Genomic DNA, 16,918 nt, shown 5'->3' on the forward strand with positions numbered 1-16,918 from the left:
CTCCCCATCTTGCTGAATCAGGATCCTCCTTTCCAATGTCTACGAGTCACACCACACGCTGTTGTAGCCCAGTGATGGTGGTTTAGAAGAAAGGATAGTAAAAAGACTCAGGAGAAGTACAACGAAGAATAGCAAGGAGAAAGAGGATGAATGAAAAGGGCCAGTACCATCACTGGGAGGTCCCATCCATCACAAACAGGTATCCCCACAGGGAGGGGAACTTAATGTAATACTAGAAATAACTAACTTAGGAGGGAGAAGGTGCATCCACTTGTTTTTTTTTTATTATTGTAATTTGGAAAATGTACATTCTAAGAAAAACTAATTACTAAAGGGATCCATTAAGATAATATCTTGAAAAATTTCACTCTCAAGTCTTGATAATTCTTGCCTTGCTTCTTCAACTTTAATGGCTGCTAATGTTTCATTCTACAAAATGTGGAAATGAAAAATGTGTAAGTAAATCAACAAATTAATTTAATTACAGATCAATCTAACTACAGTTAAAAAAAAATACAATGAATGTTTACAGGCAATTTTTCATTACCTAGTAGTAGGATAACAGAAAATAATTCCATTGTGATAAAATTAAAATAAAATCAACTGAAAGAACAGCCCAAAATAAATGGTGCAAATTACTAACTGATTGGTTGAAGATTCACTTAATGGTTAAATCCAATCACTAATTTCAGCTGCCAGTCATCAACTATTGTTGCATTTGAACACTAAACAACTCAATATTAGTTAATCAAATTATATTACTCCATCTGTTCACAGCAAAAGTGCATAACAAACATACAAATTACCTTTTTACACTTTCACTCATACCATGCTGATTATCATATAAAATAAACTTCTAGACTAACTTTCCTTGTACAATACTATTCACTGATATAAACAAGCTAATGAAATATAAATTGCTACTGGTCATGATACTAGTATCAATCGTACTGTGTTATCAGTTGACCTTGGAAAGACCTTTATAAGGGCTTTACAACTCTTCAGTCCTCCCACCCCCCACTCCTGGAAGCTAGTTTTTAATCTAGTGCATAGGTTCCCAAAGTGGGTGGTACCGCCCTCCAGTGGACGCTGAAGCCTTCTGGGGGGGGCTATAGTGGGATCAGAAACATTTGGGGGCGATCTAGGGGTCGGTAGCTCTTTATAGAAGAAATTAATAATATAATTAATATAATAATTAATAAATAATTAATATAGTTAATATAATTAATAAGGGGTGCTTAAGGGTCAAAGCTGTATAACTGAGAGGAGACCTCCACATAGCCTTTAAAGGAATGCGGAGAACCGACCAGGGCTTCTGACCTAATGTCCAATCCTCACCTTCTCGTGGTGCACCCTGTTGGGTATCTACTTTGATACTGAACGAACGAGGATGGGCTGGCAATTTGGGATTTAGCCGACCAAATTGTATTCTTATTGGTTAAACCAAAATAAAAATGATGGTACAACATGACAAAATTTCATGCTGGCTGGGGCGTCGCCCGGTTAAACAAGGCCCCCGTTGTTTTCGCCAGGGAACCAGGGCGAACAGCGAAAAGTCAATGATGTAATTTTTTCATGTAGTACTGTCATATCCTGTACACCCCTTGAGGGTACATGGCAGGAATTTGATGATGATGATTAATAATATATATTTAAAAATATTTTCGTGATTTTGCTATTAGATAATCATTTAAAATTTAAATATTGCATTTTAATTCATCTTATGCCCGTCTTACACGATCAATTTTTTTTATCAATTTTCTATTTCAATTATTTAATTTGAAAATTTACCATGTCAAATAGAAATAGATGTCAATTTTCTATGTCAATGAGAAAATAGAGCATGTATATATGTGTGTGTAATAGGTTATGTTTACAGTAGCAAATATATTCGTTATATTTCATTTTGAAATATATAAAACCACTTTTCTAATTGATTTGAACAAAAATAAATCCAATTTTATATAATTTAATATTACGAGTAAAAATAATAATGGCAAGAAAGAAATAAAATCGTAAATTTTAGTTAGCCTAGTTAGTACTAACTTATATTGCTAACTAGAGGGAAAAAACAAAGCAAATATTATTCGAAACTTACTGTTTTCTGTGGTTATATTTTGTAGGTTTGTTGTTTATATCTTGTGTAATTATTTTATTTATTAATTATTATTCAGACAATGTCATGGTCGGACGAACAAAATGCGCTTGCGTGCAAAATAAAAAATTGAACGTGTCATACAGGATATTTTAACTTCTATTTTTTTTATATACTTAAAAAATTTATTCATTTTTTGCTATTGTAAAAATGGGGGGGGCGTTACAAAATTTATGTTTTGCAAAGTGGGTGGTGGCCCGAAAAAGTTTGGCAACCTATGATCTAGTGAAACATGAAAACGAGCCGAAATAACATTCACATTTAAGACATTTAGTTGCTTCACCTATAATTCCAACTACTCAACCCACTTGAACTCTACTGATTCAAAATTAAGCAAGTACCTCAAGCATATCAGTAATTTTATTTTATGAAAGAATAATGTTGTCTTATTAGATTATGGAAGATAAGACTCATTTTTCAAGATGAAGTAGCATTTATGGCAGATATTAATGCAAGTGCTGAAAACAATCAAAACAATGAAAACAAAAAAATAACGAAATAGTGCTATCATAACAAATTTGTCCCTTTATTGGATGTTGTTACACTACTGCACGAATTTCCAGTTTTATTTGCTTGAGCACTACTGCAGGTTTGCCATTGCTCAGTGCCAATAAGTACTAATAAACCAATAACAATCACTATTTCAAATGAAATCATGTCCTTTTTTGTTTTGAAGAAAGCAAAACTAAGTGATGTCTACTACTAATAATAATAACACTGTGCGTTGGCATATGTATCCTGCTATATGGCCTTGGTGGGGGGGGGGAGGATATTATGATAGTATGACATGAAAAAATTACACCATTACTAACTTCTGATCAACAATTTTTTTCCAAATTAATCTAACAGTTAAAATTCCAACATCATCATATCTTATATTTCTGTCTTTTAAGGTGCTTTTTTACTGTATCAATCCATCTACATCTTGAACAATAAATTACACGATAACCACAGTAAATAACTTTAATGAAATGAAAGTACAGATATTTTGTACTGAAAATAACAGTATATCATCTGTGTAGAAACAAGCAAATCGAAGGAACGGGAACACAAGGTACATACAGCAGTTGGTTTACCAATTAAAAACTGTTGCCAAGTGCTGGAAATTAATATTAATAAATAATATTATTAAAATATCATTGGCCTCATTCTGAAAATGAACTTACCACTTTCCTACAACAGATCAATAGCCTTCACCCATGCATTCAATTCACAATGGAAAAAGAAAAGGCTGGTAGTTCCTTCTTACGTCTTCTTATGATAATTTACGGACAGCCTCGGTAATTTATCAGCCAGTGTTTATCAAAAACCTACCTTTACTAGCAGATACATTCATCAAAAGTCTGCTCATCATACCTCTCAAACAATTGGTATCATCAAGCCTTTAATTAATAGAGCACATAAGGTGTGCTCCTCTCCCTCAAGCTTACAACAAGAACATCTCACTATCAAAACATTAATGGTTATAGTCTTAATCAAATCCAGCAGATATCGACTCCTATGTTTCAACACCTCAGGATTCTTCAACAGACCACAAGGTTCCAATCCCTTATATTTCTGACATCTCTGAACTGACTGGTAGAAGTTTGAAGAAGTATCATCTCATTTCCACATATTTTCCTATCAACAAAATTTCTCATCTGTTGCCATCTACAAAAGACAAACTGTCACCTCCATCATTAGCTGGCGTTTACCAGATACCTTGTGAATGTAATCTAATACTTCGGCAAACAGGCCATTTCAGTGGAAAAAAGAATTAATAACATCAATATTATACTGAATACATGAAACCTCAAAAGTCTGGTCTGGCATAACATAGTATTGGCACTAAGTATCCACTGGGATGAAGCTTGTCTTCTCCATAGAAGCATGTTTAAATATGAATGCGTTTTCAAAGAAAGTTGTGAAGCCCTTTTACATCGGCCAAATCTGAATCAGAATGATTGTCTCTCTCTCAAAAAAGTTTGGGAGATTCTCATCTTATGTAACCATCAAAAATAGTTTTTAATATTATTTATAAATATTAATTTCTAGCACGCAGCAACAGTTTTTAATTGGTAAACCACCAACTGCTGTATGTACCTTGTATTCCCATTCCTTTGATTTGCTTGTTTCCACACACTGATAATGTACTGTTATTTTCAGTATGAAATATCTGTACTTTCATTTCATTAAAGTTAATTACTGTGGTTATCGGGTAATTTATTATTTATAGTCATGCCACAGGTACCTTTAAAGATTACATCTACATCTTGGTCTTCCTCTGGGTCTTTTTCCTGGGAAAGAATACTTATTTTGCTAATCTATCCTCTCCCATTCTGAGATTAGCTCTGCTAACACATTCCTGAATGTAAACAATAGAGAACTCTTTCCTAATATCCTCATTTTTTGATTTGAAACTGATGCCATCTGTTTACTTCATTAATCTTTCTCAGAACTCTCATATCAGAGGTCTCCAGTCTTTGATTAAGTGTTTTATTTCTAACCCAGCTCCCAGATCCATAAGTTAAAATTGGTTGAACACTAATGGGGGAGAACCACGGCAGTAGGCAGTACTATTAATCTGTTTGTAGATTTTCCTCTCCGTGTAAAGTAACCTGCATAAATAGTAAATTTGAATAATTCAAAGATATCAGGGAAAAATTTAGACTTGATCACATCAAGTGTCTATAAGTGGTACGTTGGTAAATAAAGAGGCGGCATCAAAAACTAACCATTATGTCTGAATTTAAGGATATGATTTTTAACTTTGAAATAGACTGAATTTTTTTACAAAAGTAGAGGAGTTGCCAGTAAGGGGAGACAAGAGACTTGGCTAACTGTTGGGCAAGTTTACACATGGAACTATCTATGCTCTCGACTATGGGGCATATTAGATTTGTGGATTTTTGGTAATCCATAAATGCGGGGTGGTTTAACATGAACTGGTTTTATTTTTTTGATGATTTCTTTTGGCCAGGAAGTCACTTTTTTTCAATAATTTGCAGACTTTATTCCTTTGAGACATAGTGGGATCTCGTTCTATAATTTGGTACTGCTATGCCCCCCCCCCCCCAGCAAACTTTTACTTGGAACACTTTGAAAACAAAGTCTTTACCACGGCTACATACATGCCCCTAGTGTGGTTAAGCAATGCAGATTGTCTTTGCCATTTGGCCTCATGGACAAGACACTTACTTTGGATGCATTTGTCACCTACCTAAACAGCCAACACCCAGTCCAACAGTATGGCATTTTAAAAACACTTACTTACAGAGCCAGAGCCATTTGCTCTAACAATACAGCTCTGTCTACAGAACTCAAATATCTGCGGCATACGAAATGGACTTGGCTAATGGCTAAAATTCCTACAAAATAGATAAAATACTACATAGCCCATTATCCCTCCCTCCCCTAATACACAGGAACACAACGTCAGAGGAATATCAGAAAAGATAGCCAAAGTACTGATGAAACATGGCCTTCACACCACATTCAAACCTCATGCTAAATTAGGAACTCTGATCTGCTCACCTAAGGATAAACTCATCCTCTAACACAGAGCTTCTTAAACTGTGGGTCACAACTCCAAATGGAGTCACGCAACCGAATATGGAGGTCACGAAAAATTTGGCAACAGTAAAAGTTTTCTGAACGTGCAACGATCAAAAATTAATTCAGATTCGAGGCTATTGTTTGTAATTCTATATGTAAATAGAAAAATTATATGTATACCAAAGAATTGTTTTAAAATAAATTTCTTTATGATTTATTATCAGTAAATGTTTGACTTGAATGTTTGACTTGTATACCTATTTTATAGAATAAAATAGGTATACAAGTCATGTAAAAATTTCTTGGGTGAAAAGGGATCACGGGTGGAAAAAGTTTAAGAAGTGCTGCCTAGCACACCCTGGAGTGTATGAAGTTCCTGTGACTTGGCCTACTATGGGCAAGATCTGTTAACATCTTCCTGGAAGAACATAAAAAATACATTTGCTTCTATTATTATGTAAGGTCGGGACTGGTAGGCCATGCTTTGGATACTCCTTCACACAGGATTAGATGGAAGAAAATGAATGTGCTATTTAGAAGTCGTTACAGATCCAAAAGATTATTTTTTGAGTCAGCCATGGCTATGAAGAATTCTCCTAACGTGAACAAATATGATTGCATTAATTTGGCAAAAATTTGGAAGACTTATCTTGAGCAACTTCCACATAGCTGTGATTTTCTCTTTTTTTTTTTTATGACATTAGAAGGCACCAAAATAGGAATTTAGATCTTTTGTCCATTACAATTGCATTGTTTCACTTACTGTCATGTATACATGCTGTGTTGTGCTCTGATGATGCTAATGTGAAATTCAGTGAAATATAAGCAGTTAATACCATTAAAAATAAGTCATAGTTTTGAACACTGTTTTGTATATAAATAATGTAGTATTTTGACTGATTTCTTTCTTATTGCATATAAATTTATTTAGCTGACTTCCTACCATACCAGCTATACTAATTGTTGTCTATTACCATATTTAATTCGATGTCTTCACTAAAAATTGTCCCAAAATAGCTGAAATGTTTTACTTGTTCTATTGGTTCACCATTCAGGTTACATTTGATGATTTCAATATTTCTGCCTATTTTCATTGTCTGTGTCTTTTTATTGCTGATTTTCATACCAAATTTATTACAACAGTTATTCAATTTAGTCAGGGAATCTTGCAGACTTTTATTAGATTTATTCAGAAATATAACATCATTTGCATAAAGCAAAGATCTAAGATTAACATCACCACTTTTGATATCAGATTTAATACCACTTCCCTTCATAATATAATCCATATAGATCAGTGCTGTCCTAAACTTATGGATATAAAGCCCCCTTTGGAAAAATTAAAATATTTCACGGCCCCCATCAAAAAAAGAAATCGTGATACATATATTATAATATTTATTGTATTTATATTCAATACAAAACATACACGGCGAATATAGAAAAAATCAAATGCAAATATTACATTTTTAGCATCGTAATGTTCCATAAGATAGATATTATTTATCTTATTAGTCTTAAAACATTTAAAATTAGTTTTCATTATTTCTGTGGAGGGAATTTAAAGAAAGGGGTGACCTGCAGGCACACGAACGGTATAAAGTGCAGGCCAGAAGGGTAACGAGTGTGGTAAAAGCTGATTATGAAAGGAAACTAGCTATGCAAGCAAAAGAGAATCCCAAACAGTTCTTTCAATATGCTGCAAGCAAGAAAAAAACTGTACAAGGCAAAATGATTTTAAGGAATAACGATGGTAAGGAGGTCACGGAACCAGTCGATATAGTGGAGTTACTGAGTGTGCACTTTGCAAAAGTATAACATCCAGGTGGTGACATTGAAAAAATGAAGGAACCATTAGTTTATATGGGAATTGTGATGAATGAAGTGGAGGTGAACAGTCTATTACAGAACCTTAATGTGAATACATCTGTGGGATTGGATGGTATACCGGCACGGGTCTTGCGCGAAGCAGGTAAGGAATTATCAGTGCCCTTGACCATGTTGTTTAATCTGAGACTCAGGTCTGGTTTAGTCCCGAAGGCATGGAAAGAGGGGAAAATAGTTTCACTGCATAAAGGAGGATCCAAGACTATGGTGGCAAATTACTGACCGATCAGCATATCAGGAGTCGTTGTCAAGGTCTTGGAGAAAGTAGTCAAGGGAAAAATACAGGAATGGATTGATGAAAATGAGATACTGTACAGGGGACAGCATGGCTTTGTGAAGGGTAGATCATGCCTCAGTAACTTGCTCAAGTTTTATAACAAGGTGACGGCAGAACTGGATAAGGGAAATGGGTTTACAGTGATACTGCTGGACCTGGCAAAAGCGTTTGACAGGATACCACATGGAATTCTAATCCGTAAACTACAACATATGGGAATGGATATAGGGTTGGTGAGATGGATAGGTGGGTGGTTGATGGAGAGATATCAAAGAGTAGTTTATTCAGGAGTAGAGTCCAAAAGACGGCCTGTGACTAGTGGTGTGCCGCAGGGTTCTGTTCTTGGACCACTGCTGTTTAATCTGTTCATTAACAATATAGGGAAAGATCTAAGTGGAACAGTTCATTTGTTCGCTGATGATGCAAAGTTGGGTAGGGCGATAGTGAATGCAGAAGATATCAAAGTCTTGCAGGATGACTTAGATAGATTGCAGTTCTGGGATAAGGAGAATGGATGTCAATTTAATGTGACAAAATGTAAGGTAATGCATTTTGGGGTGAAAAGATTGGCAGCAGTATACCACATTGGTGGAACTGTACTCCAAGAGATTGATGAGGCCAGGGACTTGGGAGTGTTGGTGGATAGGGAGATGAAGTTTAGGGGGCACATTGCAAAAGTAGCTAAATCAGCTCATCAACTCACTTGGTTGTTGAAAAATACCTTAACGAGCAGAGACAAGCAAGTTATTGTACCTCTGTACCAAGCCCTGATAAGACCTCATCTCGACTACTGTGCCCAGATTTGGTCACCTCGGTTCCTTCTTGATGGAGAGGAGGTGGAGAGGATCCAGAGGCGAGTGACTAAGATGATAGCAGGTCTATGGAATGAACCATATGAGAACAGGTTGAAGATTTGTGGGTTGCAAAAACTAGTTGATAAGTGGAAAAGGGAAGATATGATTGAGACATTCAAATTGCTAAAAGGATTCTATAGGATTAATTCAGAGGATATTTTTGAGATCAGGACTGGTGGTGGGAGAACTAGGGGACACCCATGGAAGCTGGGCAAGAGTGTGGTTAGCAGGGGGTGTTAGAGCTGGGTTCTTTACTTTTAGAGTGGTAAATGAGTGGAATAAGCTGCCAGAGTCTGTTGTAGGTGCTATGACAGTGAGTGAGTTCAAGGCAAGGTATGATAGATACTGTGAGAATGTCGAATAGTTGTGTGGACATGACGTTTAGGGCCTCCCTCGATGAGTCTAAGGACTCCCTGGAGTAGCTCGAAATAATAATAATAATTATTATTATTATTATTATTATCATCATTTCACGATCCCCTCACCAAAAACTAACAGCCCCAAGGGGGCTGTGGCCCACAGTTTGGGAAGCGCTGATATAGATGACGAATAAAAGTGGAGATAACGTGCACCCTTGTTGTACACCTAATTTAACATCAAACCATCTTCCTGTACTTCCTTCAATTCTAACTGATGACTTGCAGCTTAAATAGGCTAGTATTGATTGATATAATGTCTTATTTACACTATATAACTGTAGTGTTTTGAAGAGTTTTCCTCTTGGCACCTTGTCATATGCCTTTTCCAATAAATACAAATCCTTGTACAAATCTTATACATAAATGATATCTCATTAACCACAAATCTTTTGCTGATGATATTCTACTATATTCCTCTTCTTCCTTTGGCAAACTTTATAATGCATAATCATTCCAAGCTTCGAGATTTTTCATAAACAATTCATTAGACTCGAATTCAGTGGGATGAAGATAACCTTGTGAACCTTCAATACTACCAAAACACAAATCTGTCTTCATCTGAAAATCGAGACATGAGCAAAAGAATTCATTATAAAATATTAATACCAGAAACACATTTAATATTCTTATTGTAAAATTTTCAGCTAAGTTTCATAGCCACTGTCAATACAGTTATAGGAAAACTCAAAAAAGAATAATTTAATTGAAAGCACGTCATTATGTGCAATAGTAGTGGTGGTAGGCAGCAGATGGCATTGATGTAGTCGAGGTTCATTGCAGTTGGTAGAGACCGAATTGTAGAGCAGGTGCCCTCTCTCGACGAGTCTTTGGACTCTCTGGAGGTGTCACGTAATAATAATAATAATAAATATTGGTTGCAGGAGAATAGCTCCATCTACATTAATGGATATTCAAAATAAATTACAATAAATTGATTAGTTAATTATTTTTAAATTATAAACAATATTTAATTAAAATTATGGACATGAATGGTGAATATTGGTTAATACGAGGGTTGTCTGAAAAGTTCTCGGCCTCGGGAGCTTTTCAGACAACCCTATCGGCAATTTTTTTTCTTTTTTCAGTTGGTACATCTCTCATAAGCATCAATGTGAAATTGCAAGTTATTCTATCAAGTAATTTGCTTTATACAGCAGTCTGAAGCAAAAGTGTTGTCTGTATCCCTTGAAATGGATAAAATTGAGTATAGTGTGGTTATAAAATTCTTTGTAAAAGAAGGTTTAATGCCAAAAGAATTGATTTGAAGTTCATAAAAGTTTATGGGCACTCTTCTCCTTCGTTTTCGACAATTAAGAAATGAGCTGCCAAGTTTAAACGTGGCCGTACCAGCCTTAAGATGATCCACGTGAAGGACATCTAAAAAGTGTAACAACAAAATCAATGATCAAGCGCACGATATAATACTGGATGACCGGTGAGTCAAAGTGCATGAAATTACTGAGACTATAAGCATTTCAAAAGAATGTGTAGGATATATTTTGCATGAAGAATTGCAAGTGAAAAAGCTTTGTGCAAGATGGGTGCCGCACTTGCTCACAGCAGATCAAAAACTGCACTCACATGAAAATCTCTGAACAGTGCTTGGAGAATTTTAACAAGAATAAAACTGATTTTGTGCATCGATATATTACTATGGATGAGACTTGGATTCACCAGTACCCATGAGAATCCAACCAGCAGTCAAAACAGTGGACAGAAGCCGGTTATTTAGTCCCAAAGACGACAAAATCTGTTCCATCAGCAGGAAAGGTCATGTCATCAGTGTTTTGAAATGCTAAAGGCATTTTGTTTATTAATTATCTTGAAAAGGGCAAAACAATAACCAGGGAATATTATTCCAATCTTTTAACCAGACTAGATGAAAAAATTTGTGAGAAAAGACCCATTTGTAGAAGAAAAAAAATCATCTTTTATCAGGATAATGCACCTGCCCACAAAGGTGTTTTTGGAAATGGGAAAATTAAGGGATCTCACTATGAATTGTTGGAACATCCACTATATTCCCCAGATTTGGCTCCATCTGACTTCCATTTCTTCCCAAAACTAAAACTCTTCCTCGCTGGTCAGTGTTTTTCTTTGAATCAAGAGGTGATTGCAGCTATAGAGGAGTATTTTTCTGCTCTTACTGAGAACCACTACAGAGACAGGATAATGGCACTGGAGCATCGCTGGAATAAATGTATTAGTCTTAAGGGAGATTATGTTGAAAAATAAAAATAATTTTAAAATTATAAATTCACATTTTTTCATTGTTAGGCCGAGAACTTTTCGGACCACCTCGCAGAACTGCCCATAACATAATTGAGAAAGTTTTAGGCAATCATTTTTGTTCAGATTTCAGTTGTGAATGTGTGCTTCAGCTTTCTTTGTCAAGTCTTTCTTGAAGAAAGTAACTTTTGTGTAACATTTTGGTTTTGTTCCACTAAATTCTGTGTTTTGTAGATAAAACAGAGCTTGCTGAACTGGATTTGTTGGGTTCATTAAGAGAAATGTATTCCTGACGTTCTTCCAGACAAATTTGTGCAGATCGACCAGTTTGTCCATAATAACATAATCCACAAGAGCAGGATATTCTATAAACTCCAGGATAAAATAGAGGAGGGTCTTCTGTGAGATAAGGAATGTATTAAGTTTGCAAACTGGATGGAAACTGATCCATTAATCTGACAAAGTAATCTTGCTATTTTTTCAGAAAGTCCCTTAACATGATGGAATACAAATTCTTGTAATTTCTTCTTGAGAATGGTTAGGATGATGGCCATAATTACTGATTATTTTTTGATAGTTTTGTATTATAACCATTTGCATGCACTAAAGGTAGTTCTGATAACACAGTTCTTTGTCGTCGTTTGAGCAATTCAGGTACAGGCTTTTTATGTCTTAAAGAAGAGGTCACAGATGAAGTCCGTGGTCTCTTCTTCCTGTAGGTTTATATTTATATACTAATTTGGGGATCCTATTGTTATTCATCCTTTCTATGTGGCATAGCCAATTTTGCTGATATTCTTCTATTTCTTGTATGATGTTTTTTATATCTAATTGTGCTCTTATTTCGGTGTTTTTCTTTTTATCTAACCTAGTGAGTCCCAGGAGAGGTCTTAGAAACTTCACCTGTGCCGCTTCTAGTCTTTATTTGTTTCAGAATCCAAGTTTTACTTCCAAATTTGAGAGATGGTTTAGAGGTCATGTTATGTAATCTTGAGTTTCTTTAGTCATTTGTTTTCCAAAATTTCTTTTAATTATGCCATTCATTCTATTGTAAATTTGTAGTCTTGCTTCCAATTGTGAATCAGTATTGCATTGCAAGATTATATTTCCCAAGTATTTGAATTCTGTAACTTGTTCTATTATTTTATTGTTAAGCATAATTGAACTTTATCTGACTTTTTGAATGGTGTTTCCTCACATTGCCATAGCTTTTGTATTTGTTTCAGAGATTTTCATTTAAAATTTTTTTGATATTTCATTTAGATGGTTAGTTGCAATTTGGAGTTTATCTTCTGAATTTGAAATTAGTACTTGATCATATGCATAAAGTATTGTATTTAGCTGTATATTATTTTTTAGTTTAACTCCATCTTTGACAGTTGTTTTCCGTTCTTTTAGGATTCTGTTTATATAAATATTGAATAGGATTGGGGATAAGCCACAACCTTGTCTTATTCCTTTATTTATAGTTATAGATTCTGATAATGTTCCATCTGAAAATTTTTGTTTCTCTGTATAGACTTTTTATTGCATTAATTGAGGAGGTATTTTATCATCTTGTAATATTTTCCAGAGTAGATTTCTGTTCATTTCATATGCCTTTTCATAGTCAATAAATAGAAGAAAAGTGGGCAGATTAAATTCTTTTCTGTTTTCTATGATCTGTTGCATTGTGAAAGAGGCATCTGTGCATCCTCTCTCCCTCTTTTAAAACCACACTGTTCTTCTTCTAAATAATTTTCTGTATATTTAATTAGTCTGTTCTTTAAAATGTTTGCATATAGTTTAGATGCTGTTATTAAGAGAGTAATGCCTCTATAATTTCCACATTTATCCTTTGGACCTTTTTTTTTGTGAATATTTAATACTGTTCCAGTTTCCCATTCTTTTGGGATCTTTTAATATTTCCATATATTATTGAAGAATTTAAGTAGGTTTTCTTTTAAGCTATTGTCTGCATATTTAAAGAGCTCAAAGCATATTCCATTTTGGGCTTTTTCTATTTCTGGAGTTTTTAAATTCTTTTTCTAATTCTTCCATTGCTATTTCTTACTTTCCTGTGCATTGATATCTTTAATTTTGTATTTCTGGTTTCTCATTCCAATGTTTTATAGTGTTCTATCCAATCTACTTTGGAAATTAGATTATTTCTTAATTGGTCATTTTCTACTGTTTGTAGTTGCCTGAAAATTTTACAACCTATTTTTTGTGGTCCAGTGATATCCTGCTCTAATGATTTAACATATTTACTCCAATCTTCTCTGCGTATACTTCTGGAAAGCTTTCTGACTTTAGCCCGTAGTTTCTTATATTCTATATAGTCAGCAGTGATTTTACTCTGCAGATAATTTTAAAAGCCTGTTTTTTTTCTCTTTCAATTAATTCCTTTAAGTTCTGAGCCATGTTTTTCCTTGATTTATATCCTAAACTTTCTTCTGCTGCTTTTAGTATGGTTTCCTTTATATTTTTCCAGTCAGTTTCAATATTGTTTGTGGCTGGTTTTATTTTATCTCTTATTCTGCTTTTATATAAGTTTCTGATACTCTCCTGTTCTAGGAGGTGAATTTTAAACTGTTTATTGATGTTGGTACATTATCTTTTTTTCTTTTGAAGTATGTGGTTCTTTTTATGAATTCAAATCTGCTTTCAACTAACATGTGATCACTATCAATTTCACTTCCTCTAAAAACCATTGTATCCTTGATATTATTATTTAGTTTGTTGTTAATAATAATGTAAGCTATTATTGTATTAGTTCCTCTTGTTTTCCATGTGTACTTATGTATATTTTTATGCCTGAAGAAAGTATTGCTGATTTTTAGACTGTTAAATATGCAGAAGTTTCTTAAATTTCATTGTTATTGATTACTGGTTCTCCCTCTGATCCAATGCATCCTGTTATTGGGTTACTTCCCACTCTACTGTTGAAATCTCCCATCAAGATTGTTGCTTCATTTTTATTTGTTTCATCAATACATTCCTGAAGTTTTCCGTAAAATTCTTCTGTCTCTTCCTCTTTTCCATCCACTGGTGCATAAATTCGAAAAATATTGAATGTTTGATTCATAATTTTCATTCTAACTTTGATTATTCTGTTTGATACCCAAGTATAATCCAAAATTTTGTTTTCCATTTTTTATTAATCCAAATTGCAACCCCAGATGAAGCCCATTTGTCTTTTGGAACTCTGGAGAACATCATGACAATCTTCCAGAATTTGAGATCCCTTCTTTTTCTTTTTTGTCTCAGTTATTGCTGCTATATCAATGTTTCTATTTCTTAGTTCTCGGTCTAGCTCATCAATTTTGTGAGTGATTCCACAGATATTCCAAGCAGCTATTTTTAATTTCTCAAAGAGAAGTCCCTGTCCATTAGCTGGTTCAATTCCGATAAAATCCATCCTATTTTTCTTCTTCTTCAGAGCTTTGCAAGTAATTGTAAATTTTCCCTGGATAGGTAACCAACCTTTCACAGGGTGAGTTCGGTGGTGGGGCTGCCACCTTAAAGCCTCCAAAACCTGCCTTTTGGGAGGGAAAGCAGACTCCCACTGCATGAGATGGAAAAAACATAGTATAATGGGAAAGATTCACCCTTAGCCCTCGACTACTTTAATAGCATTTGGGGAAGGAGCAAGAGGAACAACAAGAAAGAAAGAAGAGTAGGGACCAATTTACATATAATATACAGATGTATATTACATGAAGTAAGGCACAGTCCAGCATCAGGTGCCTCGGGTTTGCCGCTTCTGTATTCGCTAAAGTGAGCTCTTGAGGTGCTTCTTTGTTTAAAAGATAATTTGTAGAACAAATTTTATGAGCTCTGTCAACTAAGGATTTGATTACACCATATTTCTAACAAGGGTGATGATGAGAGTTAGAATCAATGTATTCAGTATGAGTTGGTTTTCTATATATTGAGAACTGTAAACTGCCATTTGGTTGACGTAGAATGAAAACATCCAGAAAAGGAAGACAACTGTTGTCTTCTACTTCTAGGGTAAATTTGATTCTTGGGTTAATTGAATTAATTTTTCTAAGAAATTTATGAAGATCAGTTCCATACAGCAAACACATCAACTTATCTGTACCAAACCGATGGTTTAGGTGAAAAAACGTCCGGAATATGTTGTTCGAAATGTTCCATAAAGTAATTGGCTAGAGTTGGAGATAGGGAAGACCCCATAGCTTTTCTCATTCTAGCATCTAAAGTATCTTGAATTAATTATGAAGCTGAATAATTTTACAATATCTGAAGTAGTCTTTGTAAAGCAAATAAATTGTATTTGTCAGAGGGATATTTGTAAAGAGTGAGATTTTGGGATTATCTTTACAACTGTGGGTTGTAAGGACAACCCTGAAATTTTATTCTTAAAATCTGTTGAGTTTTTTTATGAAAGAAGTAGAATTTCCAGTAATTGTAGAAAGAAGATAACATAAATATTTTAAAATTTTATACATAGGACATCCTATGCAATTCATAATAGGTCTTAATGACACATCTTTATGCAATTTAGAAAGGCAATACAGTTTTGGAGCAAAAGCATGAACTTTTTAGCCTCTTTACTCTTCATCCCAAGAATAAACTTCGTCTAAGAAACTATTAAGTTTATTGATTTGTGATGTGCATAGAATGATCTCTAAGTAGAAGACTAAGTTTTCTAAAATGATTATTCTTAATCGTGAATTACAACTGCTCGACCTTTGTCGACTTTAGTAATAATTAGATTTTTATTATGTTTTAGAGACGATAAGGTTTGAAATTATTTTCTAGATAAATTACATTCAGGAGTTATTGATTGATTAGAAGAGTTACTTTCATCCAGAAAGACTACAAAGAAAGCTGTGAAGTGCACATTCACAATCCGAATCTGAACAAAAAAAAAAAAAAAATTGCTTAAAATTTTCTCAATTTTGGGAAGTTACATTAACCAATACTCACCATTCATGTGTTTCACATAATTGTAATTAAATATTGTTTATAATTTAAAAATAATTAATTAAATCAATTTATTGTAATTTATTTTGAATATATATTAATGCAGATGAGCTATTCTCTTGCAGCCAATGTTGCACATATCAATTAAACTGTTCTTTTTTGAGTTTTCCTATAACCGTTTTCATACCATTATCAATACAATGGCTATACAACTTAGCCAAAAATTTTACAATAAAAATATTAAACGTAAGTGTTTCTGGTATTAATATTTTATAACAAACCTGTCTGTTACTCACAAAGAAGTCTCGCTTCACCTTACTTTTGAAAATATCTAGTACTTCAAATAAGATTGATTTCTCTTCTTGGGCTAACTTACACTTCTAGCTTATGGCACAACATATCAACATTCATAACCTTTCCAGCCTTAAAAAACTAGCTGTATATTATCACTAAGATACTACTTCTTGACTGAATAACTGTTACTCCATATAAATCACAGATCTGTTTCACCTTTGAATACTGTTTCCATATTCTGCATTGTACACCAACTCTCCACCTAAAAATGCTTGATGCTATCCAAATGGGAGCAATTGGGACACTCCCTCTCCACTTTTCCAAAGATTCACTT

At 34.1% G+C, this 16,918-nt stretch overlaps 1 protein-coding gene across 2 annotated transcripts in view; it reads right to left on the reverse strand.

Moving 5' to 3' along the window:
- Nucleotides 1-266: 266 nt before the first annotated feature.
- LOC150099735 (HAUS augmin-like complex subunit 1) overlaps nucleotides 267-16,918 on the reverse strand; it is a 140,790-nt gene continuing 124,138 nt past the window's right edge. For both annotated transcript variants that reach the window (XM_090404240.1, XM_090404239.1), the window contains exon 8: nucleotides 267-429. In XM_090404240.1, the coding sequence (XP_090260366.1) occupies nucleotides 322-429 (108 nt within the window). In that variant the 3' untranslated portion in view covers nucleotides 267-321. The remainder of the gene's footprint in view (nucleotides 430-16,918) is intronic.

This window comes from Typopeltis vanoorti, chromosome 14 (genome assembly GCF_054136105.1).
Source record: "Typopeltis vanoorti isolate ZY-2024b chromosome 14, IOZ_Tvanoo_1.0, whole genome shotgun sequence".
NCBI classification, from domain to species: Eukaryota; Metazoa; Arthropoda; class Arachnida; order Uropygi; family Thelyphonidae; genus Typopeltis; species Typopeltis vanoorti.